This window comes from Plectropomus leopardus, chromosome 4, assembly GCF_026936395.1.
Source record: "Plectropomus leopardus strain MGB_pleo_1.0 chromosome 4, ASM2693639v1, whole genome shotgun sequence".
Lineage (NCBI taxonomy): Eukaryota > Metazoa > Chordata > Actinopteri > Perciformes > Serranidae > Plectropomus > Plectropomus leopardus.
The window spans coordinates 30,080,394-30,105,810 of NC_142179.1; the positions used below are offsets into that span (position 1 = coordinate 30,080,394).

The 25,417-nt window shown below is 38.3% G+C and overlaps 6 protein-coding genes and 1 long non-coding RNA gene across 8 annotated transcripts; 3 read left to right on the top strand and 4 right to left on the bottom strand.

Annotated features, from left to right (window-relative positions):
- Nucleotides 1-3,504: 3,504 nt before the first annotated feature.
- On the bottom strand, nt 3,505-5,505 carry LOC121944925 (uncharacterized). Its single transcript, XM_042488883.2, has 7 exons — nt 5,171-5,505; nt 4,907-5,081; nt 4,727-4,797; nt 4,089-4,262; nt 3,913-4,010; nt 3,767-3,838; nt 3,505-3,680 (listed from the first exon to the last, which is right to left on the bottom strand). The coding sequence occupies exons 1-7, from the start codon at nt 5,184-5,186 to the stop codon at nt 3,537-3,539; spliced, it is 750 nt and encodes a 249-aa protein (XP_042344817.1). The 5' UTR covers nt 5,187-5,505; the 3' UTR covers nt 3,505-3,536.
- On the top strand, nt 3,506-4,721 carry LOC148189801 (uncharacterized). The gene is made up of 2 exons (XR_015776490.1): nt 3,506-3,641; nt 3,742-4,721. It is a non-coding gene; the product is annotated as an uncharacterized LOC148189801 (long non-coding RNA).
- Nucleotides 5,506-6,825: 1,320 nt separating the features above from the next.
- On the bottom strand, nt 6,826-9,688 carry cox6a1 (cytochrome c oxidase subunit 6A1). Its single transcript, XM_042488410.2, has 3 exons — nt 9,529-9,688; nt 8,163-8,305; nt 6,826-7,140 (listed from the first exon to the last, which is right to left on the bottom strand). The coding sequence occupies exons 1-3, from the start codon at nt 9,626-9,628 to the stop codon at nt 7,051-7,053; spliced, it is 333 nt and encodes a 110-aa protein (XP_042344344.1). The 5' UTR covers nt 9,629-9,688; the 3' UTR covers nt 6,826-7,050.
- Nucleotides 9,689-11,327: 1,639 nt separating this feature from the next.
- Nucleotides 11,328-13,881, top strand: asgrl1 (asialoglycoprotein receptor-like 1). Of its 2 annotated transcripts, XM_042488657.2 has the most exons (8): nt 11,328-11,346; nt 11,856-11,962; nt 12,055-12,138; nt 12,234-12,317; nt 12,396-12,440; nt 12,673-12,812; nt 13,258-13,373; nt 13,493-13,881. In XM_042488657.2, exons 2-8 carry the CDS (start codon nt 11,875-11,877, stop codon nt 13,644-13,646), a joined length of 711 nt encoding a protein of 236 aa, XP_042344591.1. In that variant the 5' UTR covers nt 11,328-11,346; nt 11,856-11,874; the 3' UTR covers nt 13,647-13,881. The 2 variants fall into 2 exon arrangements, with proteins under 2 accessions (XP_042344591.1, XP_042344592.1); XM_042488658.2 differs by lacking the exon at nt 12,396-12,440.
- On the bottom strand, nt 13,758-16,447 carry pla2g1b (phospholipase A2, group IB (pancreas)). Its single transcript, XM_088077083.1, has 3 exons — nt 15,027-16,447; nt 14,214-14,347; nt 13,758-14,017 (listed from the first exon to the last, which is right to left on the bottom strand). The coding sequence occupies exons 1-3, from the start codon at nt 15,131-15,133 to the stop codon at nt 13,899-13,901; spliced, it is 360 nt and encodes a 119-aa protein (XP_087933209.1). The 5' UTR covers nt 15,134-16,447; the 3' UTR covers nt 13,758-13,898.
- LOC121944867 (phospholipase A2-like) lies at nt 16,446-18,586 on the top strand. The gene is made up of 4 exons (XM_042488803.2): nt 16,446-16,582; nt 17,008-17,164; nt 17,249-17,376; nt 18,296-18,586. Exons 1-4 carry the CDS (start codon nt 16,543-16,545, stop codon nt 18,418-18,420), a joined length of 450 nt encoding a protein of 149 aa, XP_042344737.2. The 5' UTR covers nt 16,446-16,542; the 3' UTR covers nt 18,421-18,586.
- prkab1b (protein kinase, AMP-activated, beta 1 non-catalytic subunit, b) lies at nt 18,459-23,738 on the bottom strand. The gene is made up of 8 exons (XM_042488802.2): nt 23,391-23,738; nt 23,031-23,194; nt 21,169-21,338; nt 20,979-21,072; nt 20,703-20,817; nt 19,919-20,052; nt 19,756-19,824; nt 18,459-19,212 (listed from the first exon to the last, which is right to left on the bottom strand). Exons 2-8 carry the CDS (start codon nt 23,175-23,177, stop codon nt 19,135-19,137), a joined length of 807 nt encoding a protein of 268 aa, XP_042344736.1. The 5' UTR covers nt 23,178-23,194; nt 23,391-23,738; the 3' UTR covers nt 18,459-19,134.
- Nucleotides 23,739-25,417: the final 1,679 nt, after the last annotated feature.

Genomic DNA, 25,417 nt, shown 5'->3' on the forward strand with positions numbered 1-25,417 from the left:
TCCCACTTTAGTAGAACTACACTCACTGGGAATAATTACGCACACAGCATAATACTATAATAACTTTATTTGTACACCACAGTTCATAAAGGAAGTGCAGCTTAAAGTGCTTTACATAATAAAATGAGAAAATACATGAGAAATAATCTTATTCACACCAGTATAATAACCCTTTAAAAGCTGAGCAAATTGGCTTAATTTCTTTTTAAAAAAAATGAGAAGGAATTAAGCACTGTAAAGATAAATTAGCCACTTTTCTTTGTAAAAAGAACAATACATTATTTTTTTAAAAAAACGTACAAAACCCCAAATAAAAACAAACCACTAGTCATTTAATGATTTTAAATATACTTACTATATATATATATATAACAAAAGAAAGAAAATCAAATTGCTGAGATGTCACTGACTCTGGTTTCTTAAAATAACAATAATGCTAATAATAATAATAATAATAGCAATAATCGTGATAATAATAATTTCTTTGTCATAAACAGTGAGGAAATTCCATGGCCTGCTCTTTGAACATAAAGCTCAATCTTACATCCAACACCATGTGCTAAAATGAAGATTTTATTTGCCTCTCTAGATTGGATCTTGAATATTTCCCAAATATATACTAGATATGATATTCTCAATGTTCTAAACTGCAGGAAGCTCAATCAGAACAATGCCAGAGTTATTCACAGTGGTATGCCGAGGGTGAAATTCAAAATAATATAAGATTAGGCTACATATTAGCAGACTGTGATAAACTCAGGCTATAATATTTAAAGTGGCTCTCATCAGCTCTATAGCCAGTCTATTCTGTTTTTTTTTTTTTGTTACATATGCATAACTCTGCTGGAGATTCAATTACATGATTTAAATGATGCAAAGACAGGAAACCCCAGCCATCCATTTAATCTGCAGGGAATGTCACATATGCTTACAGTAACTATACATGACGCTATGAATGGGACAGAGACTGCGTTAATAACGGATCTTTACTTTACACCCCCCTTTGATGCATAGATTTAATAACACCACAGCCATGATGAATCCGATTTTCAATGCTCGATTGAGGATGGCTTCAGATGGGACCGTGACCGCGCGCAGCTCGCTCAGCCAATGGCTGCATGTAAAGCTGATCAGACTTCAGCCTGCTCTGCTCAGCAAACAGATGCACTAGGTATAGCAAATCTATTCTGAAGTCGGGATTCAGCTTTATATCCTCGATCGACTCTGCATCGTTGGAGGTTATATTGTTTCACCGCAAATCGCTGAGCAGTCCGCCATCTTTAACGTGCAGATGCTCCGTGCGTGAGTGCAGCGCACTGTGTGCCGCAGAGCAGCTGCAGGAGGTCCAGACCTCTGAGACAGACACAGACCTGCTGCTGACCAGCGTGACTGCACCATGCTGCTGCCGACAGACAACGCAAACCGAGGAGAGGGCACTGTGGGAGTCCGATCAGGTTTAACCCCTTGTAACCTGAGAAAATTGTCTTGGATTTCTTCCAAAAACGGGAGGAAGGCGATGAGCAAGGACAGAAGAAATGACTCAGAAATTAGCAAGAAATTCTTTAAAAAGTACAAAGAAAAATTAAAAAAAAAACCTTACCTGAATATTATTTTTAAAAAATCACAAAACAAAAAGAAAAGAAAAAGTGCCTAAAATTATAGGAATGCTTTAAAAAAAATGTAATGGTCTAAAAGCAGCACAAAAAAAATAATCTTGCACTAGATTTCAAAGGGTTCAAACTGGTGTTGTGGACTGTTACATCTGTATGGCACTATCTGGACCACATAGCAGATAATGAACAAACTGAAAACGCCAAGAGCTTTGAGATACATTTTTGCTTTAAATCTCACAAAATATTATGTTTTCCATACAAAAAATAATAATAAAACACAAGAGAAGTGGAAAATAAAACAAAAAACAAGTAAAAAATAATACATATATTACACATATTAAGAAGCAATACCTGGTTTATTATTCAACATGACAAAAGGCTGGTTTTGAATAACCCAAGAGATTATAGGTTTTAAATGTGGTGACAAAATGAAATGCTTTAAAACTGAAAGCTTTTTACTTTCTTCCGTGCATACAACTAGAACAGAAAGGCAAAAAACTTTGCAATTATGATTACTTTTTAAAATAAATATGAGCCATCCACCAACAAAGAGAGAAATTATAAAAAGACACACAGCGAAAACACACAGGTAGCCTTGGAGCAATAACTGTCACTTCTAATGTAGAGAATTAAGTAGCCTCTGCTGCTGGTGGGTTAATCAGCTTCAGTTTTTTTTACTCACCATTATCTGTAACTCCACATCTTATCACAAATGTTTCAGCAAAGTGAGGCTTGACTCCAAATAATACACACAACACAACCATAAAGTGACGCTGACTGGCCAAGTTACCCGATCCGAGTCCAGCTGAGCACATGTTTAACTTGTCAATGACCAGAAGTCACTGCAAAGAATCTGCAACCAAATATGAATTATAACGACTTTCCTTGTGTTAACAGTTCCTGTAATACTCATCTGATGTGGATGTTAAGTGCCCTCAAACTGAAGTCACGCATTGTTAAATTCATTTTAAATCCAGTGTGTTGGCGTACAGTTTGTCAGTAAAAGCGCTGTAACTCGTGATAATAAAATCCTCCGGGGGTTTACAGAGCAGCTCCACAGGAGCTACACTTACGGTACAGGCGATTCTTCACAACCCTCCCACCCTGAATTTTTGCTGGGCCTCAAGTCCACTTTGGGGCAACTCTTATCGAGACAACACAGGAATTAAAATGACTTTCGGTCAACAAAACAGTCTGAGGTGTGCACTAGTGCAGTGGTTCCCAACTAGTCCAGCCACATGGTCCAGATTTCTCCTTAGTCACTGATTCAAGGTCCACACATAACATATATCACCACACATTCAGTTATATTTTGCAAAATGTAAACAACACATGGGCTTAAAGCACAAGAACATAAAACATTATACAAGAATAAAGTGCAATTACTTCAAACTTAGTTAAATAACATAAAATAGCATCGAAACTAAGAAAGTGCATGTTATTGTTTGTTTTGATCAGTGAGATAAAATAAAAAATGCTGCAAAGGCACAGCATGTTGATATAGGCCAAATAATACCAAAAACAGGACAATAAAATAGTTAGTTAAAAAAAAACTCTCTCTTAAGCAGGAAACCACACTTCAAAACAAAAGCTCTGTGCTGGAAATTCACAATACTTAAAAATAAAGTTTTGTTTTGTTTTTTTTTTTCAAACTTGCAGTCCATTCAGAAAGGACCCACTTATGGACCGTGACCCACCAGTTGGGCACACTGCACTTGTGTTGTACTGTTGCATATGTAGAATTGCAAAGGGTCCAGCTCGTTATTACTTGCAGAATTGCTGGAGACTTCGATGCCCACTGTTGCAGTGAACTCCCAGACCAACATGTACGTAACAATTAATGTGACTGAAGCACTTTCTCACAATTATCTGACCTGGAATAAATCAAATATTTTTGAACACTTCTAGCATTTATTGACATGGTCACATCAGCTGCTTATCAAGTAATAACATTTCTTTCTCTATCTTCTTCATTTTAAGTGCTCTGTATGCCATCAGCTGGTCTCGGTTCTCTATCTCCTTCCTGAGGTAGGAGCAGTAAAGGGCTTTTAAATCGTCTGTCTGCCTCTGCCAAAGAAATAAAACAACACGTGAGCTCACATTGTTGTAATCTCTGTCGTTACCACAGCCCACAGCTGACGCTTTGACCTCACCTCTGCACCTCCGCCGTCGGTTGCAGCACATATTGAGTTTGCCGTCTCCTGGAAGCTGCTGCCGTTCACATCCTGTGTAAAATACCCATCCATATGTAAAGCGTCCAAAAGACAAACGCCTGGAGAATACATGTTTGAGCACTTACGCCTTCAAAAGGAGTGTCACTGACATCTGTCTCATCGCCGCTCAGGCTCTCTGGTTCTGTCTTTGTTACAGGCAGGAGGAGGACAGGATGGCCTGAGACTGTGGAGGTGGGGCCAAACATTGAGTTAGATTAGGGGACATTCCTGCAGGGTTTTCATCAGACATTTATACACCTACCACTGATAAAAGAGTTGTCAGATCCAGTCAGTGGCTCAATACAAGCGCTGCTAGGGAGGACCTCCACTCTCAGACTGTTGTCTTTGTGCTGCAGGACGTCTTCCTCTGCAGAGTTCAGCGACGGGGTGGTGGACCCCGTCTCATTTCTCAACACCTCGGCACGCCGTCTTTTTGCTGTATGCGAGAGGGGAAACGTGTCATGAGAAGTATTCGCAGTTGTTGTTGTTGTTACAACAGCTACAAGAACACTCAGGTATTTTAAATCAACTAAATCCCTAAAATTGAAAAAATGGTGCATGCTGGTCAGGATAACTGACAGAAACTATGCCAACAGATCAGTCTGGGGGAATATTTGGAATTTTATCACACGATCTGAAAAACCTGAAATATGCTTTGTCTTCCTCTTTTTAATTTTATTAGCATTTTAAAATTTTAATAATTGATTTTTCAGGGGTGATGTTGACTTTTGTTGTAGCCCCTCTTGAACTGATCTTTTTTTTCTTTTGTTGCCAATGGGATGTCTTGTCTGATTTGTTAACCTGTCATGTACCAACCCATTCAAAGACAATAGAAATGTTAATTACTTTAAAAAAATAAATAAATAACATTAAAAAAAAGTTTTGCAATTCAAAACCTACCTGTTTGCACTATATTTTTATGTTTGACTTTCACTTGCTGCCATGATCTTTTGTAGCCGCTGTCCGATACCCTGGGGAGTCATGAGAAATGATACCATTTATATTACAATTTATATTGGAGTCCAAGTATTAAGAGTTCAGTTCAATAAGGGGAATGATGATGGGAATGAGTCTTCTTACGCGTTTATTCTGTCAGCAATTCTCTGCCAGGCTTCCTCTCTCAGTTTAGAGGCGCTGGTAGTGTTGGATTTGGCTGTCAGTATCTCTCTTTCTTCTTCATACAACTTTAAAATGAGTTCCTGCTCTTTAGAGCTGAAAAAATGTGCCCTCTCGTTTTTCCTCATCATCTGGTAATCTATAAAAACACAAAAAATAAAGTAACATGTGATACACATATTTATGAGTCTTTTTTTTTTTTTAGTTTTGTTTGTTAGGTCTCCTCACCTCTGTCTGTGTTCATGGGTTGTGATCCGGGTCTCGGCGTGCGATTGCTCTCCCCTTGATGGCGGAGCGGATGCGCGCAGTTATCCGAGATGTTTCAATGCTAGATTTAGTAATCAAATCGTAACCCAAAAGCGTCGCCAAACGCGATAAAGCCGAGCTTAACAGGCGCGAGAATAAGTCACGGCGCGCTTAACGTTCATAAATAACTGTCTAAGCGACGGAAACGGGAAAAGATGACGGTGTTTTGAAGCTGGATACCCAGAGCTTTGTTAACCCAGGATTTTCTAATTCGGCTTAAAGCGCGTTCACGTGAAAGAGGTGGAGTCTTTAACAATAAGCAGGTCACGTGAACCTGGTCCAGAGCGTCATAAGAGATAATATGAGTCTGTTTACATGAGAAATGTCATGTAGATGCAAAAAGTCGAGTTTTTATGTGAGATAACAGAGACTATTCAATGACACAATGACAGGTTACACTGTGCTGCCCTTCCCTTACAAAGAATACTGCATATATTAATAAACAGCAAAATTAGGGACTGTTCGTTAATTACAAAAGGGGACGGGGTGATACAAAAAGGGAAAGCCAATTCAGATTTTTTTTAAAGCATAGGGAAGGAGTTGTTTTTTTTTTCATATTTGGCTTAGAGGAGGGACATTCCACTTTAAATGGTCATATTCTGTATTCATTTAAATTACCCTCATAACCCCCACATCTACAAGTGGGTTTTTCTCCAAAAGTACACAATTTATCATAGCCAGAAACTATGAAATGGCAATTAATGGTGAAGGGAGGATCATGTATTTTCTCCCAGTCACTTGGAAAAGCTCAAGGAAAAATATTTATAGCTCCAGTGAGGGTCTTTTTTTTAATTAAAAAAATTACACACATACATCCCTCTACCCTGATAAGTAATCCCTTAGCACAGAATTAATTACTAAGAGATGTATTACAATCCAAATATGTAACTCTAGGGTTTGATGATGATTTGACCCCATTGAATTCAATGTATTTCCAATTAACATTAAGCCTTTTTTCAGACCGTGAGTTCAACATTTATACACAAGCAGGTATATGATTCCATTTCTGTAATTATGGAAAATCTTTTAAATCTCAATTGTGAAAAAGCACGTGAATTTAAAGGCTAGGAGGTATGCTGTATCACTGTGTTCGATTCAGTTTTATGGGATAATTGGGTGTAAATTGTACCACCTTTACTGGTCACAGTCACAGCGAAATCACCCGTGCGTGTGAACCAAAACTCTGCAGGGCTTTCACACTGCAAATAAACAGTGAGTTTGGAAAAGTGCAGGTGTAACCAATTACATTAACAATGGCTCCAGTGTTTTCTGTCAGCATGAGCGTATCAGTGAGCCAGCATACACAGCATCAGGACCCTGATATATCTATGCTGTTATTACCAGGACCTGTCAAAATGTTTACTGTGGAAAAGACCCATCTGTTTGAAATTGAGATTAAATGAAAGAAAAAAAGAAGTAATTTAACCCTTTTTGATCAAGACATTTTGTGCACCTATCTTACAATATATGCCAAGAGAAATACAAAAAAATCCAATGTTTTCTCCCTGTTCAACAAAATGTACGTTGACGGTGAAAAACCTCAAATCACATCACCACACAAGCCATAATACATGAAATGAGGTAATAAGAGTTACTTTATTTATGTTAATTCAGTTTCAGTCTGACATTTTGCAAGATGGTCCGAGTAATAGAGCTGTTGGTTCGGGTGCCCCGTGTTGAGAGCACAGAGGTAAATGCAACAAAAACAAAGAGTAAACTGTTAATAAATGGAAGTGTGATCAAGTAACAAATGCTGAGGGAGGACTGGTCCCTGTGCCAGTTATGAGTTCTGGATTAAGGTTTTACTCGTCGTGACCCTCATAGCCGTCAGGAAGGGCGTTCACGTGGGGGTTGTGGAAAAGGGATTTGGTGCCATCTCCCCACGGGAAACGCTGCAGGAAAATAAAGATTACACATAATTAAATACAAATACTGACAAAAGTGACATTTAAAATAATCATTTTAAAATGTTGATTATTTAAAGAGGACCTATTACACTTTTCCTTATTTTCTGTTGTATGTATATATATATATATATATATATATATATATATATATATATATATATATATATATATATATATATATATAAAATGTTACAGTGTCAGATGTTAATATTAAATGTAAGATTCAAATAATAAGGTAAACATCTGTAAAAGTAATCCATTTGAGCAAAAACCTCATGCTTAAGGACAATCTCTATACTGTTTACAATGTTTTTTTTAAATCTTTGGCTACAAACACTACTGCATGTGTTTACATTACCTAGTCTTCACTGCCACATCAAGCTACATCCTAACATCTAAACTTGGTTGCAGATGTTGTTATTTTTACCCAGATTTCAGATCATATTCCTGCTCGAACATATCTGGTCTTGTTTAGAAACTTTGATTGCTGATTATTAACGAGAGAAAGTGCTGCTATACACAGTACTTCCCTGGGTGCAATTGCACTGCTGCATGTAGCTACATGCTGACATCAGTGACACATTACTCTTGGTTGCTGATGTTAAGTTCGCCCCGATTTCAGATCACATCCCTGTTGGAACATGTTCGGCTGTGTTAAGAGGATCTTATTGGTGATTTTTCACAGTAGAAAGTGCTGCAACTCTGTGTTTCAGTCTTCCTCATCTGCAATGATGGCGCAGAGACTCTGCGATGCAAAACACCCAGAAACGCTTACAGATCAGAGCAGACTGGGCTTTTTCAGGACGGGGGCTTTTAGAGACGGGCATTAAAACGGAGCGTTTCAGACAGAGGGTGAATACATGTGTTTCAGAACAGACGATATGAGGAAAATAAAGGGTTTTTTTTACCATTTAAACATATAAACATGTTCTAGGAGACAACTTGAATACAAATATGAAGCAGAAAATGAGCATAATAGGTCCCCTTTAAGCGTCATTAACTCAGACCTTGCTGCGAATGCGCAGGTGGGAGTATGGAATAAATTCTGGCTGCTCATGGCTGTGTTGCTGCTCTTTCAGGTACATGTTCAACATGCACACTGCAACACCAGGTACAGCAACGGTGAAAGTGAGGATCTTCCATGTCCTGGCTGGAAGAGAAAAACAGAAATGATTAGTTTGACCAACAAAAAAAGCAGTTAGCAATTTTCTTTTGGTTTTTCCTAATCTTTGATATCAGGAAATGTTAGCCGACATAAATGTTAGTTCGGAGAAGTTATGTTATTACCCAAGGTGTGTATTTCAATATAACTAAAATGTGAAATGCCACCAGTTTACAACATTGGAAGCTACTATTCATAAAGATACGGAGCAAAAATAATAAGGTTTAAAACAACCCAGGGTTGACTGTCAAGATAAAGCAAACATTTTCGTGATGGGGAGAGTCTAGATTAAATCTCTAACTTTCCACTTCAGGCCAGTCACAACTGTAAAAGATTCAATCAGTAATGGGGAGTTTATATCACTTTCGATTGAATAATCACGATTGAATAAATGTGCTGTTTGGGGATCATCTAGCTCAGGGGCATTATTCAGCCGCTTCAGTTGAATTAAACTGCTACCATGGCATGCTTTTGACTAAGGTGACATTCAACTTCAAGCTTTTTGATCTGCCTTTATAGGATAAAATGAGCATCTCAAAAGCTGATTATTCGTAGTTTGATTCCTCTACTAAATAATATGTAGCATTAATACTTTTACATACAAATAACTAACATTCCTGCTTGTTTTTTCATCTGCCTCATTTATATAAAATTAAACGAAACTAAAACGACTATTAAGTGATACGTAAAATGCTTTAGTCACTCTACAATCCTGATAACTCTATCTAGCCTTGCTCTTGCTGCTATGCTCACATCTTCTGCACCGACGTATTTACCTTGACTGGTGTTAGTTTCCTTTAAAGCTATTCAAACTGTTTATTAATACCTAATATAAATGGGGAAAAAATCCATTAATTTCGAGTAACCTTTGACCTGATGGCACACTGTTGTTGTTCTTTAGCTTGAAGCGTATGTGACACTGCTCCACTTTCAAGCCGTGTAAATAATAAATCAAAGACAATAGAAACTACACTGAGACTTAATGAGGGACTATGTGAATACCTCAATAATGTAGCAGGCTGAAAGGACGATGTCTTCAGCTTAGAGCGTTGATATTTTGGGCAACTTTGAGCTGCTCGCTCAAGGATGTTAAGCTAATGCTAAGATAGCTATCGTTAGCTCAGCAAGGTCACTGTCCAAACGTCACCAGTCGTCCTAACAAATAACTCATTAAACACAACCGGACAGTTAAAATGAGGTGTTACAGTTACCTGACTGCTCGCCGTGTCCGGCGGTAGCAGAAAGCTGACGCCGGGTCTGGGTCAAAGAAGACCTCAGCAACGACTGAGAGAACCGTCCGAGAGACGCCATTTTCCTTTCTGAGGCACGCAGAGACCGGAAGGAATTTGTACAGAGATGTCACGTGGAGGCAGAGCAGCCATCTCTACTGAGCCGCCACGCGACGAGGCTGACAACTACATACACACTCAGAAAATACACTTCAAGGTTATGTTTGCTGCCATTATAGGTTCACGGGCATTTTACAGAAAAATGTGGAAAATTATAAAAACATCACCACAAAGGGATGTAGGGTAAGAAAGTGAATATAAGTGAAGTTTAAATCGAAATCACTGGTGAGTTTCAGGAAATAAAATAAGAGCGTAAGCAGTACAAGAACTAATGCACTGATAAATCAAAGGATAAAGATTTTTTTTAAAGTTAAAAAAAAAATCATTATGACCATCTTTGTATTCAAAATGAAGCTTTAATGAGGTTAAACTAAAACACACTGAAGACTACAGTCCTTTGGCCTACACCATCATAAATAGTAAAGGAGGAGACAGAGAGGCTGGAGAGACTATTTAATGCAAAAATTGCACTTGAGGGAATGAAATTTGGAGGCGGTCAAAGAGTCTTAGGTCCTCCGACAGAAGACAATAACCTATGTAAAGTGTGTGCCGAATAATAAAAGGCAGAACAGTGCACAATACAATTATGAGCTAAGCCTATTCATTATTTATGAGAGCAGAGTGCACAACAGGGGAGGCACTTTAGATAATTATTTAAATACTGGGGAGGAAGTTATATTTTTTGATTTGCATTAAGGGAGGGACATTCTGAAAGCATGTTTTCTTAAAAAAATCTCCAAAACACACCTTCTATCATAGACTGAAACTGTGAAATATTGAAATCTAGGTGACAGGAGAGTCATGATACATGTATTGAAATCAACAACTCAAAAGTCATACCCCAGCCACCCCCCCACTCGGATGAATAAAGCACAGCCCCTTACTGTTGGCAATGTGATTGACTTGATAGTCCAATAGTTGTTTTTGTCCTCTGAGCTCAGTGGTGGTTGAATAGCCTGATTGTGATGGACACTGATGCAAAGTTATATCACTTGTTTTACCATATAGTAACCCATATTTATATATTAATGTGCAGGGAATAAGATGTTTCCTGTTTCTGAGATATCATTGTATGAATCATCTGCATCTAAGAGAGTATAAAGTTTCCACAGCTTGGCCTACTGAAAGGCAATAGTTCCCAGCCACAGAATCATGAATCATGAATCTAAATGGTCACAAAGATAGTGTAGAAAATAAGAAATAAACAAATTGTATTGATTTTTAGACATGGTTTTGCTTTTTTTTTCTTGAAAAATATGTCATACTTTGCTCCGAAAGTCCTCGAAAGCTGATCCAAACGAAAGGAGTTGTGATCCCCTGCCTTAAGGTGCGGAGAAGCCAGTTTTACTCACATATAGTGGTAATTCAGATTTAATATGGTAATAACAAGGGCATTAATTTGTGTATTGTGCATGTCATAAATGTTATATCACTTAAATTCCCCCTATAATTACCTTCACGTCATGGAAATGTCTCATACATCATCGGGTATGGGACAAACTCTTACCTACTGTGTCTGATTATGGGACAGTAGATAATGATAAAGAATAACTGAATAATAATAAAATGCTCTTTTTGAATTTGAAATCCAGCTGTGTTTCTCTTTAAATGGGAGGACTTTGTGTGATCTCATGGTCAGAGTCCAACCAGACAGATTCAGAGAGATTCTGGTTGATGAAGGTGAGTGATAACCGTTCACTTTGTTGCATGTTTGTTCAAGAAATTACTTTGCAATCATTATCTGCAACTTTTATATACATCCATAACTGTGTAGCAATGTGCATGAGTCACTGTGTTATGCATGTGCAAATAACACCATGAATTATACACTAAATAGTCAAAATGGTAATGACAGCATGATTATTTTTTTAATCCTGATCTGAATTTAGCAAAGCAAATTAGTAGTGTATATTCGAACATGTTTGCGTATTTTACAGTATATAATATTGCAGAATTCTCTTTTATTCATTGAGCCGTTAATAGTTAACATATTCAGCTTTAAAACAAACAAGGGAGATTAGTTGACCTCTTATTTGCAGAGAATCTCAAAATGACTACGGACTGAATACATTTATTATCAACTATATTCTTTTCTTCTAAATTGCAAAAGACAGCAACATGGTTAGAAATATTTTCTCTTTTTTTCCTGATTGATCAAAAAGTCCTAAAATAAATACATTTTCCAACAGAATCTGCTCTCTTTCGGGAATGGACTCTCAGTATAGCCAGTTTGGATCATCTGATAACAGCCCTGTTAGCTCTGTCCACACAGAGTACAGGACGTCTGCACAGACAGGTACAACGTGTACAGGTCATTTCGTTTTGATTCCATCATTTCAGATGTCACCTTCAAACATTTTTTAAAAAAATATCTGTCTGTATTTGCAGGCATGACAAAGATAGTGGCATATGTCCTCTATGGAGTCCTGGTGTTGCTGCTGATAATTCTTCTGCTGGTCACTGGAGTGAAATGTATGACTTTAAACTCTCCAATTTCATTAATGCAGTTTGCATGCAGCTCATTGACATCCCTTGTCTACTTTTATAACCATTTTTGTCTCTCAAAGTCTCCCAGTTAAACAAGGAAGTCACTGATGTCAAACTCAGCCTGGAGAGAATCAGCAATGAAAGACATTCATCGTCCAGTTCAGGTCAGGAGATGGTCTTCAGGTCTCAATAATGTAAATCCTTAGTACACCATTGTGAAAATTTGATTTTGTGAATTAAAGGTGCAACAGTGCATGTCCCCTTGGAGAAAATTGTCCCAGCTCCAGGTAAAAACTGAACTCTTCATTAAATTCAGAATTCAGTGTCCAATTCAGGCTCTTTGACTTCTCTTAATAACAATAAAGAAATATTTTTATTGGGTTATGACTATAGAAAAACTAACAAATGCATAAAACAATATATAAAACAGTGCAATACACACAATGCAGACCCTTAGAGCTAGAGGATAAATGGAAGTTGAAAATAATCTTTGACTTCTCTTAACTTTCATCAAACCAGGAACATGTCAGGTGGGATGGGTGTCTTTCCAGAGGAGCTGCTATCTGCTGTCCACCACTGGCCTGACCTGGCACAGAGCGGAGGCGCAGTGCATAACATACGGAGGACACCTGCTGGTTCTGAACACTGTGGAGGAACTGGTGAGGTTTAACTTTACACCAGTTTGATTCCATGTAGTTTAAGTGAAGTTATCCATTTGCTACTGAATGGCTTCACTGAATGAGTGTGTAAATACAGGGCTTACACATACTCAGCATAACACTTCTCAGAATCAAAGGCGTAGATTTTGGGAACATGTGCATTTGACCCCCACCACCCGAATAAGACACTTAAAGGTTTCAAATAATGCTCATTTTTAAGTTGATACCCGTACTTTTGGTTTGTACTAGAACATGTTGACATTCTTTAACATTCAAAAAACACCTCATTTTTCTCACACTGTCTGCCTGAATACACCTGTTTCCGCCCCTTACGTGAAATGCTCCCTTCTTAGTACCTGTCTCTTTAAATTAATGCAAAAAAAAAAAAAAAAAAGGCACAACTTGTTGCAGAAAATTTCACCAGAAAGTTTTTTTTTTCTTCTAGGACTTCATTTCAAAAATAGTTGAAATCACACACAACTACTGGATTGGACTTGTAGAGCGAACGCACGAGGGACACTGGAGCTGGGTGGATGGAACTGACTTTAGTACAACCCCAAAGTAAGAGAAACGTAAAGCTATATAACAGCAAAAAAAGCATGGGGATATACATTATTAATATACATTACAATATATGTAACTTATGAATTGTTTCTTATCCTTCCTCTGTTTGTGTTCAGTTACTGGGACATCGGTCAGCCTGACAACTGGGACTACAGAGAGAATGGCGAGGACTGTGGGCAGATTCATGGCTTTGACAGACGCATACGCAAGTTGTTAAATGATGCTGACTGCGGCCTGCAGTACAGATACATCTGTGAAGCCAAGGTGTGAGAGAACCTAAACCTTGGCTATTATGATAGACCTGATGTATTTGAAATAATGGGTCAAATTAAAACTGACGGAAATGATTTATTTGGTAACAACTGATTCATTTTGAGAGTCAAAAAAAAAAGGAACGTAAGTTGCATTTACAGTACATGTGTGAGGCTTTTGTTGTATACATAATAAATCGACGTATACAGTGAAACCTGTTGATTTTCAATAAAGAAATTCTTCTGTGAGTTTCTATCTGAGTCCTTCGGCTTACTTGCAGCGGGCGCTGGGAAGATGGGCGTTTTCTTCGTTATAACCTGCTTTGGCGAAGCACATGGCTGCAATCCTGTCACACTCACAGATGAACCTCTCACAGGGATTGTTGCCATCTGGATGAAAAACACACAAGAGAGCAGCAGCAGAGTGAAGGAGCAGCACAGGAGAAAAAAACAACATTTATTTAAGAATTAAATGCTAAACAAGACTGACGTTGAACTTTGCGTTTTTCTAAACCTGTAACTTATTGTGTAATTACCGGAAACACATTAAACTTTGCTGTGTTTGGAAGTGTGGTTGATCACTCACTCAGGCAGGTGATGGTCTTGCTGGCCTCGTCACACCTGTAGCTGTATAGTTCAGTGTACGGGTTGTCCAGTATGGGCCTGCATTCCTCGTGCCGAATGGCCTTGCTGTAGCACCGGTCATGGACCTGACAGCATCTGCAACACACACGAAGCGCAAAGAGGCCATAAACCGACCGTCTATACATCGAGAGGGAAAAAAAATCACATTCTTTCTTGACTCTCCTGAGATTTTAAATTCAAGTAGAGCTGCAGCAAATGATTATTTACATTTTTGGGCACTTTGCTGAGTCATTTAAAAAAAATAGGCCTATTTATTCTTTTATTGGTCTGAACAACATAAATAGTATTGGGAAAAAAAAAAGATTTCAAGATACATTACCTAAACAGCTAAGTGCTACCGAAATTGTTGATGATTTTTTGTCGATTAACTTACTGACTAATCAACAAATACTTTCAGCTCTAAATGTGAATTAGTCCAAACTGGTACCAGACCTGTTTCCTGGTGAAGAAATACTCCCTATGTGAAAAAAGTGTCTGAGTGCTTTAAGCAGCACAAATAAAATTCCATTCACCTCCATTGTCTTGGAGGCTCAGAGGAAGATATTTCACAACCTTTGCACATAAAGCTGAAACTGACACATGCCATGACGCCACTTAAGGTAAGTCAGAAAATGTATTTATTACTATTGTTATTAGTAGTTGTAGTATTATTTCGAATTGACATTTTAAGTTGGATTGTGCTTCAGTTTGGGGACTTTCAGAACAGCAAACCTTAATAACCATCACAAACGTAAACATCACTTAGCAGTGTTACCTGTCAAGCTCATCAACAGGTGTGCCAGAGCCTCCCAGCCCGCAGTAGCAGCCATAGTCAGCGTAGTCAAACACCGGCCAGCTGTCAGGTACGGTGCAGAGGATCATCCCTCTGAACTGCCACACGGCTCGGTTACACAGCACTATATGAGGACAACGGAGACATTTCAGACAAAGCTATTACCCATCTCAAAACCACCGTAAAATCAAAACCTCACAGATGCGGATTAGTCAGACATAACTGTCATACTCACGTGCTGGGAGGCTGAGGAGCAGGATGAGCAGGGAGTCAGTCAGATGCATCTTGCCGGTGAAGATGTGGAGTTTAAAGCTAAAGCCTTATATTGACTCTTGACCCCGAGAGGTGGTCCTTTTTTGGCCAATTGCCAAGAGCCACCCGATCTCTTAATCTATACATTATGTAATGTGTGTAAGTAGAACGTATACAACCTGTATGCATACACAAACATACACACATGCAAAAACAAGCTTTCTACATACATATTCAGTCAATTCTTATTCCTGTGTTGTATCACATATTGTTTCTTTTTGTGTTAACATGAGACACTTAAAACAACTTGAGTAGCGTGCAGTGGAAAGTTGTGGGAACTCTGTCAGGTGCTGGCTATTTGCACAGCTGTGTGTTGGAAAGTTATTATAAAATCAACTTCTATTCAAAGAGGAAAAACATTGCAAAGACAAGGAAAAGTAAAAACGGATCAGGGAATATTTGATTAGGAAATTCAAGGAATCCGTGAGAAGATCAAAAGGAAATTGTTAATGTAAATGCTGTCTAACCAAAGAGGGGTGAATAAATGAGTCCTTGTTCACCTTGTTATATTGTATTTCCTGTGAATATCTTATCTTATTTGTCCCAAAAAGCTTCAGCTACTGAACAGTTACCTGAGCTGAACTTTAACAGGCATTAAAGAGCCATATGTTCTATAAAAATATTTCACATCCTTATAGCTTTTGTTGTACGATTTGGCATCAAACTGAGAAAAGCAGATCAGCTATCAGATGGTCAGACTATCACTCAAGCCCTAACTTGAACAAGATTTGGAATAAAATATTATTATGTCCATAATTGAAATTCAGGCCTCATTTATGGCTGGACAGCTGATGTGCAGCCACTAAGTATCCTGCAGGCACTAATACAGGCTGTGGAAAATACTTTAGTTCACAGCAGTTCAATGCAAAAGCAAAATAAAAGTGATTTTGTCGTCTTTTTGTCCGTGCTTGCTTTTGACTGCTTACAGATAGCTGAGGCTCTTCTAAAAAGGAAACAAATTATATGTTTTATTTGCAAACGGTCACACTTGTAATTGAAGGTGTTAGATGCATGATGCAAGTAAACAAAATTCACTGCAGAAACGCAAACAAATATAGGATTTTTGTTAAGTAACCTCTCATTTAAAGCTCCCTCCCTCTTGCCTCCCTCTTATCTCTCGCTCTCTTACCTTCTGTCATATAAGGCCAAGCAGTGCCAAAATTATGTTTTTTTTCTGACTGTAGCCATGAATCTGACCACTCCTGTGCTGCTCCTGCTGCTCACTGGTAAGACTGACAATATGTATCATCCTGAATATGACACCACAGTGTTTATGTATTAATGTTGTACCATTCTTTTTTTTGGGTTATACTTTTTCTCTGAATTGGTCATCATATGTTCTTATTTGCAATGGATTAGGTTTTGTTGTAACATTGGGTGGGGGGCACTTAATGAGGGGGTCCTTCAGCAGAAAAGTTTGAGTAACACTTCATTTCCTGTATTCTGGTGAATTTCTTATGCACCAACTTGTGGCTTTTCTGGATCTTTTTGTGGTATAAGGGTTCTTAATTTTGTCAAAACAAATGTCTGCTATGTTAATGTTTTATTTTGGGAGGACACATGCACATGTTCTAAATGTTAAGAGGGACATGTCCCCTATGTCACCCCCAAATGTTCACTTATGCTTATTTGTCTTCCTCATGTTTACCAGCCTGTGTGGCCAGCGGTGCGCTGCTGCCAAAAGCCTTATGGCAGTTTGGGAAGCTGATCCGCTGCGCTCAGCCCAGTGTTAACCCCTTAAAGTACAGCGATTACGGCTGCTGGTGTGGCTTCGGGGGGAGGGGAAGCCCTCTGGATGAAGTGGACATGTATGTATTCCCATCATAATTTTAAAAACAAGAGAAACTTTGGGTTTTCTCAAATATGCAAACTCTTTCTTCCTGTATTCTCAGGTGCTGTAAAGTTCATGACAAATGCTATGAAGCAAGCAGAAAGGCTCCTGGCTGCACGGCTATCGCTGACCTTCCCTATGTTCTTGTTTACGATTTCACCTGTTCCAATCAACAAGTGACCTGCTCAGGTAAGAAGTTGGCTAAATTAGGATGGTTTGACTCATTAAGAAATCAAATATAAAGCGTTTTATGACCTTTTGATGAAATTCTGCAGCAACACTAGTGAGAGTTAAAACAAACAGCTTTTTAATCCGGATTAAACAAAAAGAAAATCTTAAAGCACTTTTTGGCTAACAGAAAATACAGCACTCTCTGCAGACCACTGATACTAAACTTAAGGCTTGCAGGCCAGGCCAAATCTGGGCCCAGACAGAGTGCTGAGTGGCCCCCAAACTTGTTTTTAATTCACAATAAATATAAAATGATTCACACTGGGAATTGTTTTTGTACTGTAAGTATACATAAGGTGCAAGAATGCATAAAAAAAGCATCTAAATAGTAGCGCTTGTTATTTTTAAAAAAGAAATGCCAGTGGAGGATCCCCTGCACCCCACAACAAAGGTCCTTGCTAAGCCCCCAATGTCCTAAAACACTAGAAATGACCTAAAATCTGATAAGTGTCCCAAAATCCAAGAATCCATCCAATCCATCTGAGAAATGTCATAAAATCCTCAAAACATCCTAAAGTCCTACAAACATCCTAAAATCCTAGACACGTCCTGAAATCCTAATACATCCTAAAATCCTAGAAATCTCCAGAGATATTAGAAATGTATAAGGCTACTGCAACGGGCCCCTGACCTCCTGTCATTTTTGCAAAAGTGACAGCATTTGTTGCCATGTATGTAGCTCCTGTATAAACAACAACTGTATTTAAACAGCTATATATGGGAATGACACAACCAGGGATTGAGGTTTGAATCCCAGTTACACTTTCACACTGGCACTTAGTGTACGTAACCACACTATTCTGTGCAAGTGTCCCTTACACTTTGTTATTATTGAGCAGCTATCTGTTCATTTCCTGCTTCTACTCTGTCTCTGCAGCTACCAACAAAAAGTGCCAGGCTGCCGTGTGCGAGTGCGATCGGTTGGCGGCTCACTGCTTTGCTCAGGCCACATACAACCCTGACAACAAGAACCTGGATCCCAAAGTCCACTGTGTCAACTGAGTTATACAACACACACACACAAAAAATGCAAGAGTATGTTGGATTTCTGACATATTTCCTTTCAAACTTTAATTTCTCCGTAATTTTTACACAAACCGGATGTAAAAGGAATTTGATTTGATACAAAGGCATCAGTTTGAAATAAAGAAAGCAAGTGAGATTCTAACAGTGAGGCTTTTTAGTTGAATTTCACCCTCTCTGTGTGTCCTCGTGTCTGTTTGCTCACGTATGGAGCGGTTGTGCAGCAGAGGTTACAGCTGGGCTTATCGATGCATTGCACTTTAATATTCTTCCCAGTTATAAATTATTACAATTTAAGGTCACTTTAATACGTAACACTTTGTAAAGTTCAGAGTGTTTGGTCTCTAACAAACTAAAAATCTACTGACACATCTGGCTCAAGTGAGGCTGGAATGAAAGTATCAAAAACATCCACCTGTTGTTCTAGTGTCTCGGACTTTTCATAAGAAACAAAGCTCGGGGTTGTAGTTATGGTTGGATCATAAACTGAAAAACAATGCGCAGTGAGTGTAACTTCAAAATAGTTCCAAAACTTGAGATTACAGAAAGGTAAAAACAGATTTAGCTATTGTTTTAAATTGACTGAATGAGGAAGACATTTAGGTCCAGTACAAAAAAGTCCCAGCAGGTTTGTACAACAACAGATGAATTATTAGCATTTCAAAATAAAAGATTAGATCACAGCTCAGTGGATTATATTGGCTTGTAGAGAAGAGTGGTCACATACTTCTTTTTGTATCGGTGTGTTGCGCTGAGAACCATCACCCCATCCTGAAAGACAACGACAAGAAGAGTATTTGGATAAAAATTAGGTTTTAAGTTGAAGTTTACATTGATAAAGTTGAAATTATATAATTCTTTCCTAAATTGTAAAAGTATTGTGATTTTTGGCAACAAAATTGAGCTACAGCATTAACATTTTGGATAGTGATATATATCAGTACAAATAATAACTATCACTGTAGTATGACTACAGACAAAGAGGGAAATGAACAAATCAAATTTAAAATTAATAAAGACGACAGTTTCTAACGATGTCACTAACAATTGTTGTACTTTCAAAAGGCAGCACAAGCCATACCGATACTTATTATTCAACATTTTTTTTGTCGTATGTATGACACGCAGCACATGATGTTTATGTTCCGTTATGGCAACCAATGAGACGATAACATGTCCAAACATGTCAAAATCTATTTGGTTTTGTCAAAGATATTTTGTCTCACATACGGAGAAAGCTGATCCATAATTGTCCCCTAACTTCACTGTGATGGACAACATAAAAAGCACCCATGTTAATGGAGGGTTTCTTACCTTGATGGAGAGGGCGTACAGGTGATTGAGCATCACATGGTTGGGCTCTGGAAGTAGTGTCGGGTCACACTGACAAAGATTCAGAGAAAGGAAGAATTTGACTAAATTACATGCTGTGCACCACTGAAACAATCACGTATCCCAGCAACAAGCCTGTACTCACAGAGACACCTGTGTCCTTGTTGAGCAGCACCTGCAGCAGGTGGGGAGGTAAGATCGGAGGATGCTTGATCTTGTCTTCTGGCTTGGTCACATACGCATCCTGAAGGTAGGGGCCGGGAGGGGAACTGGACAAATCTGGGAGAGAATGGATGTAACTGATGAATACAAACTACTTAAAAAGTTATCAGACATTGTTTAACCCCTTGAAACCGAAAATTGGCTTTGTTTCTTTATAAGAACATAAGAGGGCAGTGAGCAACTTTAACAATGACCCAAAAATTAGCAATACTTTGTGCATATGTGACCGTCAATCTACGTGAGTGACTGAACAGTGGAAAGAGCAACCAAGACTGTTTTTGTGAGTTTTACTTTGCTTCTGGTGACTTTGAACAGTGATAAAATGACTGTTAATTTAAATTAAACAATTTCTGGTTGAGGAAAGGGTCTACCTCTTAAACAAAAAGGTCTATCTCTGTAGGGATTCTTTCCATAATGTTGTAAGATACTTGAGAATCTGAGCCTGTCAATGGCAAAAACAAGCACTTTTAGGAGACGTAAATGAATGGCCTTGAATGGTTACACTGCAGCCTGTTTGCCGCTGTGAGTCAATACTGGACCAACTTAAAAAACATGAAAATAGGGTAAAAGTTCATAAATACTGGAGTTATTCTTTAACTTAAATTTCCTGTGTAGTATGCCTTTTTATTCTAACATTTAAATCAAATTTTAAAAACAATATTTGGCCAGTTTGAGAGTAGTTATTAATGAATGAACAGTGCGAGTACCTGAGATGTCTGCAGAATCTTCTGAGTCGATCCTGAGGGCATCGAAGACTTCAAAGTCAGTTCTCTTCACCTGAATGACATTATTTACTGTGCCAGTTTTAGACGTCATCACAGCCTGAGGGTGAGAAGGAAACAGAAATTTGATAGGGGTACTTATGAGTGTGGAGTAAGCAAAGGTACAAGCATGGAAAAATACCAGTATGTTGGTGACATATTACATATTACGATATATCATATTTAAGGTTGGTGCTCTTTATAAGTTCAGCTCTCACTCACCCCAGTAGGATCCAACGTCCACTGACCGTCCACACAGAACTTGTACTGGTGCTCTCCCTCCGGCAGGTCCACGATAGCCACAAAGTTTTTCTGACTGGGTTGCAAAAGATAATCATGTGCTACATTTCCATCAACACAAACACATCCAAGATGCAAATCTGTGTAAAGCATTCAGCTCCAGTCACTCTACCTTCTGTTGAGAGGGATCTTGGTGGCCCAGTTGTTAAAAGATCCGGACACAAAGACTTCCTTGGCGGCCCCCTGCCATCTGAACATGGTTGGTCTGGCCTGCGTTGGACTTTTGCTCTCACTCTCCAGGTCCTGCTGCCACGCCAGAAACTCCTGTATTTCCTGTGGAGCCTGGATGGCATGATATCAAGGTATTGTTGCCATGTTAATGAGAGCTCCTTCAGCCTCTGCCTCCGTCCCACAATACAACACTTCCTGACTGAGCGGCCTAAGAGAGGGAGCTGAGGACGGAAAAATCTACAGCATGTTTTTTTTGGGACCTCTTTGATCCACGCTTCGTTTTGTGCATCCTCCTCAGAAGAGTTCATGAGAGCAGACCTGACACAGCTTCTTGGACATTTTCATATTTGGTTTCTGTCGAGAATTTTCGGTAAGTTGTATGAATCTAAATCTGTTCGCTGAACATGTTACCTGGCAATTCAATAAGTGTATAAGAGGGATCAGAATTCATCTGGTCTGACGATCATTTTGTAATTGATTCACATTTTTTTAAAAATGTAATAATGCCCTGGATATCCTGAACTCCTCATAACGATTCTGTGTACAGCTGACCGGTGCAGGGCTGCCTTTTATTTGCCTCTTAAAGATGAAATGTCGTAAGATTGAAAACAGGAAATGAATTTATTATATATACTGATAAATATTAATATTTGTTTATTAACTGGCTCCGGCTTCCTGTCATTTTGCAAAAGTGGGCCTCGAGCACTTAGAGATTTATGTGCAAACTGTAGGACTTTGCATGAACATACAGAATATATTACCTTGTCTATATCTATGACACATATTTTGCACATCCTGTTTGCTACAGTTTTCTGTATTATTTTTGTTAATATTTTTGTTAATATTCTCACATCTGTAGAAAAGTGAATGGAATACGTATATCTTTACCATAGTAGACCACGTGGAAATAATTTTGACTTATTTCCTACTGCACATTACTGTATTTCAGATGTATATTTTTATACTGTATAAACTCATCAGCAATTTGTTTATGTGAGAACAGCTTCCTTTACAGCACAAAATTCAGTAAATGTTTTATGATCTAATATGTAAAGATTTTAGCTTAGACCACACCAGTGTTGTTTTTTTGCATGTTTTTGCCCTTTTACAATTATATTACTGATAATCATTATATAAACTATACAGGCAGCTTTTTTTTTTAGTTTTCTTCCTTAAAACAGTTTTGGCAGTTCTTTCAATATGGAAACAAATTTGACTTAAAGCATGCTTGAAACAGGTTATACATCTTATTTAGCCACCTTTATTTTCAGTTTCACAGAAATTGCACTCTCCAAAAAGATGGGACTGCTTTGTAAACACTTTGTCACAGTGCTCACTGGAAACTGGTTTGCCTTACACTTTAACATTGGTTATTGAACAGCAGAGTTTTTAATGCAAGGAATTAAAACCACATTTTACTCTGTAAAAGACCCATGGCTGATCAATACAGATTTTTTCCCCTACAAAATACTGTATCAGAAGATAATGTTGTTTGGCAACTCGACTAAAATTTCAGATGAGCGAGCTTTTTACCACCATATGAATGTACCACCTAATTTTCAAAAATTGTTCTGGATTTTTTTTAGATGCATCTCTCCCACGTGTGATTTTGAGAACTAAGTATAGGTTGAGGTTTAAGGAGTGAATAGAAATCCAATAAAAAAACTTACTCAAACTGTTGGCATTAATCACAAGGAATTAATTACTGTGCAAGAACATTTAGGACACTTAGTTAGTTATTCTGATTTCATAACATGCAGTCAAGTGTTTAACACCAGTCCTGATTTAAACTTGTTATTGTACCTTTGGATCTTCTCTCTGGAACAGGTCTGCGTCCTCTGTGCTGTCCATCAGGATGTTGGGACGAGCCTCTTTCCCTCCTTGCTGTCCATCTCTGTAGGACCTGTCCCCCTGACCCCCGCTGGACCGGTCACTGCTGCTGTTCCCCATCCTGCTGGCATCAAACTCTGCAAGACACACATCAGCAGACAGTCATCATGTCTGGATGTCCAACCAAGAGCCCCACAGAGGCCCCTGGATGACCACCAGGGGCCATATGGTAAAATGACCCCTTGAGACAAAAGTTACCAAGCATATGTAGCTGGTGATTATTCATAGATATCATGTTATTGACTATAGCCAGAAGAGAATGTAAATACAAACCTAAATCTTCTCGGGTGCGGTTTTATTAATCGCAGGTCTCGTGGACATCTGTCTGTAGTTTCAGGTGTAAAAACGTCCTGTGCTCTGGTCGTTGTTGTTTCCGTCTTTGAGCTGCAGAAGTTTTGCTCTGGAGCTGAAACACCGTGAGGCGGAGCTGTTCAGCGTCCCGCCGACTAATAACACATAAACACTCTCTTGTGTTTTCTTTGAGTCTTTCTAATCCCTCTGTTTCTTCTTCTAATCTCCGGAGGTCAGATGTATGTTGCGCGTTTTCGCCATTTAGTGGAAACTTCAGTGTGTTTATGAGTGCGTGTGTGTGTGTGTGTGTATGTGAGAGAGAGAGAAGAAAACACACCTCTTCCGCCTCCTGTCCTCGAGCAGTTAAAGTTTAACCCGATTATCGCCAAATATTTTTTTTTCGGAAACTCAGCGGGATATTTAGATGTAACCTAAATTGCACGATTTACATTTTTAATCCAATTTTTAGTTATAAAATACAATAAAAGGTTTTCAGTAAATTCGATCATTTTCAACATATATGCCTCGTTACAGCATAATCTTTGACCGTGGAAAAATGCAGATAAGGATAACTGAGGATGGAAAAAAAAAGCTGGTTTATTTCTGAAAGAATTAAAGGGGAAAAAACAGAAAGAAAAGACTAATATGAATACACAGTTACGAATTTTTTTTTTGAAAATATCCCCAAAGAGGAGCCTAAATCAGTGGTTTTAAACCTGGGGGGTGCGGACCCCCAAAGGGTCACACAGTCTCTAAGGGACCAGACACACCAAACCAACATGACAGAACTAGAATGTATAGGTATCTACATATGAATGCAGATGATTTATTATTATTATTATTATCATTATTATTATTATTATTATTATTGTTATTATTATTTTAAAGGTCCCAAAACTAGCTTAGGTGTTAGCTGATTTGTTCTGAGATTGCATTTTGGCTGATTCACTGCTCCACACAGACTGTTTACCTGCTGTTCAAATGCTATTTGTTAACATTACTCAGACTATTGCTTGGACTACAAACGGACCACAAATGGAAGCCAGAACGCCTTCGATTGTAAACTCTTGTCCTATCATTGTTAATAAAGGTTAATAGAAACAAAACAAATGGCTCGGACACACACAAAAGGAAAAAACTCTACATTGAAGTAGGCCTATAAAGAAGAAGGGAACTAGAGGGACAGTAAAACAGAGCTTTTGAAGTAGCACTGACCGAGTGGGAGTATTTGTTTGGGTGCTGAGTTTAGATATTAACCATCTTCTCTAGAATAATTTCCTCCACCTTAAACAAGATAGAAGAGCAGGAAAAACATGTTGTTTTTTAAAGTTAGATTTAAGAAAAAGATTTTCCTCTAGTCTTTGCTTCTTTTCTTGCGTTGTTGGATAATATGACGCCTTTAGGCCTCTAAAAATGATTCAAATACTTACTTACTACCTGTCTACATGCCAATTGTTGACAATATGTCAAAAGGAGACATTGCTTCATTTTAAGGGGTAATAGCATAGATGCCATTCTCTCAGAATAATTTGTGGCCAAGATGTGTTTTGGGGTATTTGTACTCTTTAAATAAAAATGCCTACATTTTACAAGTATTTAATTGTAATTTTTTTAATGTATTTTTTGGATGTAACACAGAGATGTTTTTAAGATTTCTGCTGCTAAGCAGGAGAGTGCCCTTGTACCATCTCACACTGATTTCTGAGGCGTTCTCACGGCTCTCCTGTTTCATGTGCTTCACATGGGTAAAGCCTGAAACTGTACACACTCATAATAAAACAGAGTCAGCAGTATTTCAGTGTTGGGAAGGATAACCCTTTACCTCCATCATGGTTTGAGTGCAGAGCTACAGTACCAGTAGTTTCAGTCATTGATTTTTATTATTATTATTGGTGATAATAATTGCACAGCTGCATTTGGATGACCCTTAACACCTTAACGTCAACGTTCCCCTTTTATTTTCACTTAAGTCGATTTCAAGTTGGAAAAAAAGTTGTTTAACCCTTAAA

Excerpts from the sequence above, each read along its gene's own strand:
- LOC121944925 (XM_042488883.2), bottom strand. Across the intron at positions 4,798-4,906 it reads ATTGCTGACAGAATAAACGC|GGTATCGGACAGCGGCTACA; the intron begins GTAAGAAGACTC and ends ATGACTCCCCAG. Across the intron at positions 4,011-4,088 it reads TGACAACTCTTTTATCAGTG|TCTCAGGCCATCCTGTCCTC; the intron begins GTAGGTGTATAA and ends CCACCTCCACAG.
- cox6a1 (XM_042488410.2), bottom strand. The coding sequence starts at position 9,628 with ATGGCGTCTCTCGGACGGTTCTCTCAGTCGTTGCTGAGGTCTTCTTTG. Across the intron at positions 8,306-9,528 it reads CGGACACGGCGAGCAGTCAG|CCAGGACATGGAAGATCCTC; the intron begins GTAACTGTAACA and ends TTTCTCTTCCAG. Across the intron at positions 7,141-8,162 it reads ACCTGCGCATTCGCAGCAAG|CGTTTCCCGTGGGGAGATGG; the intron begins GTCTGAGTTAAT and ends ATTTTCCTGCAG.
- asgrl1 (XM_042488657.2), top strand. The coding sequence starts at position 11,875 with ATGGACTCTCAGTATAGCCAGTTTGGATCATCTGATAACAGCCCTGTT. Across the intron at positions 11,963-12,054 it reads CAGGACGTCTGCACAGACAG|GCATGACAAAGATAGTGGCA; the intron begins GTACAACGTGTA and ends CTGTATTTGCAG. Across the intron at positions 12,139-12,233 it reads GCTGGTCACTGGAGTGAAAT|TCTCCCAGTTAAACAAGGAA; the intron begins GTATGACTTTAA and ends TGTCTCTCAAAG.
- pla2g1b (XM_088077083.1), bottom strand. The coding sequence starts at position 15,133 with ATGATCCTCTGCACCGTACCTGACAGCTGGCCGGTGTTTGACTACGCT. Across the intron at positions 14,348-15,026 it reads CCTGTTGATGAGCTTGACAG|ATGCTGTCAGGTCCATGACC; the intron begins GTAACACTGCTA and ends TGTGTGTTGCAG. Across the intron at positions 14,018-14,213 it reads CAAGACCATCACCTGCCTGA|ATGGCAACAATCCCTGTGAG; the intron begins GTGAGTGATCAA and ends TTTTTCATCCAG.
- LOC121944867 (XM_042488803.2), top strand. The coding sequence starts at position 16,543 with ATGAATCTGACCACTCCTGTGCTGCTCCTGCTGCTCACTG. Across the intron at positions 16,583-17,007 it reads GCTGCTCCTGCTGCTCACTG|CCTGTGTGGCCAGCGGTGCG; the intron begins GTAAGACTGACA and ends CATGTTTACCAG. Across the intron at positions 17,377-18,295 it reads TCAACAAGTGACCTGCTCAG|CTACCAACAAAAAGTGCCAG; the intron begins GTAAGAAGTTGG and ends CTGTCTCTGCAG.
- prkab1b (XM_042488802.2), bottom strand. The coding sequence starts at position 23,177 with ATGGGGAACAGCAGCAGTGACCGGTCCAGCGGGGGTCAGGGGGACAGG. Across the intron at positions 21,339-23,030 it reads TCCAGAGAGAAGATCCAAAG|GCTCCACAGGAAATACAGGA; the intron begins GTACAATAACAA and ends CATGCCATCCAG. Across the intron at positions 19,825-19,918 it reads ACAAGGACACAGGTGTCTCT|TGTGACCCGACACTACTTCC; the intron begins GTGAGTACAGGC and ends AATCTTTGTCAG.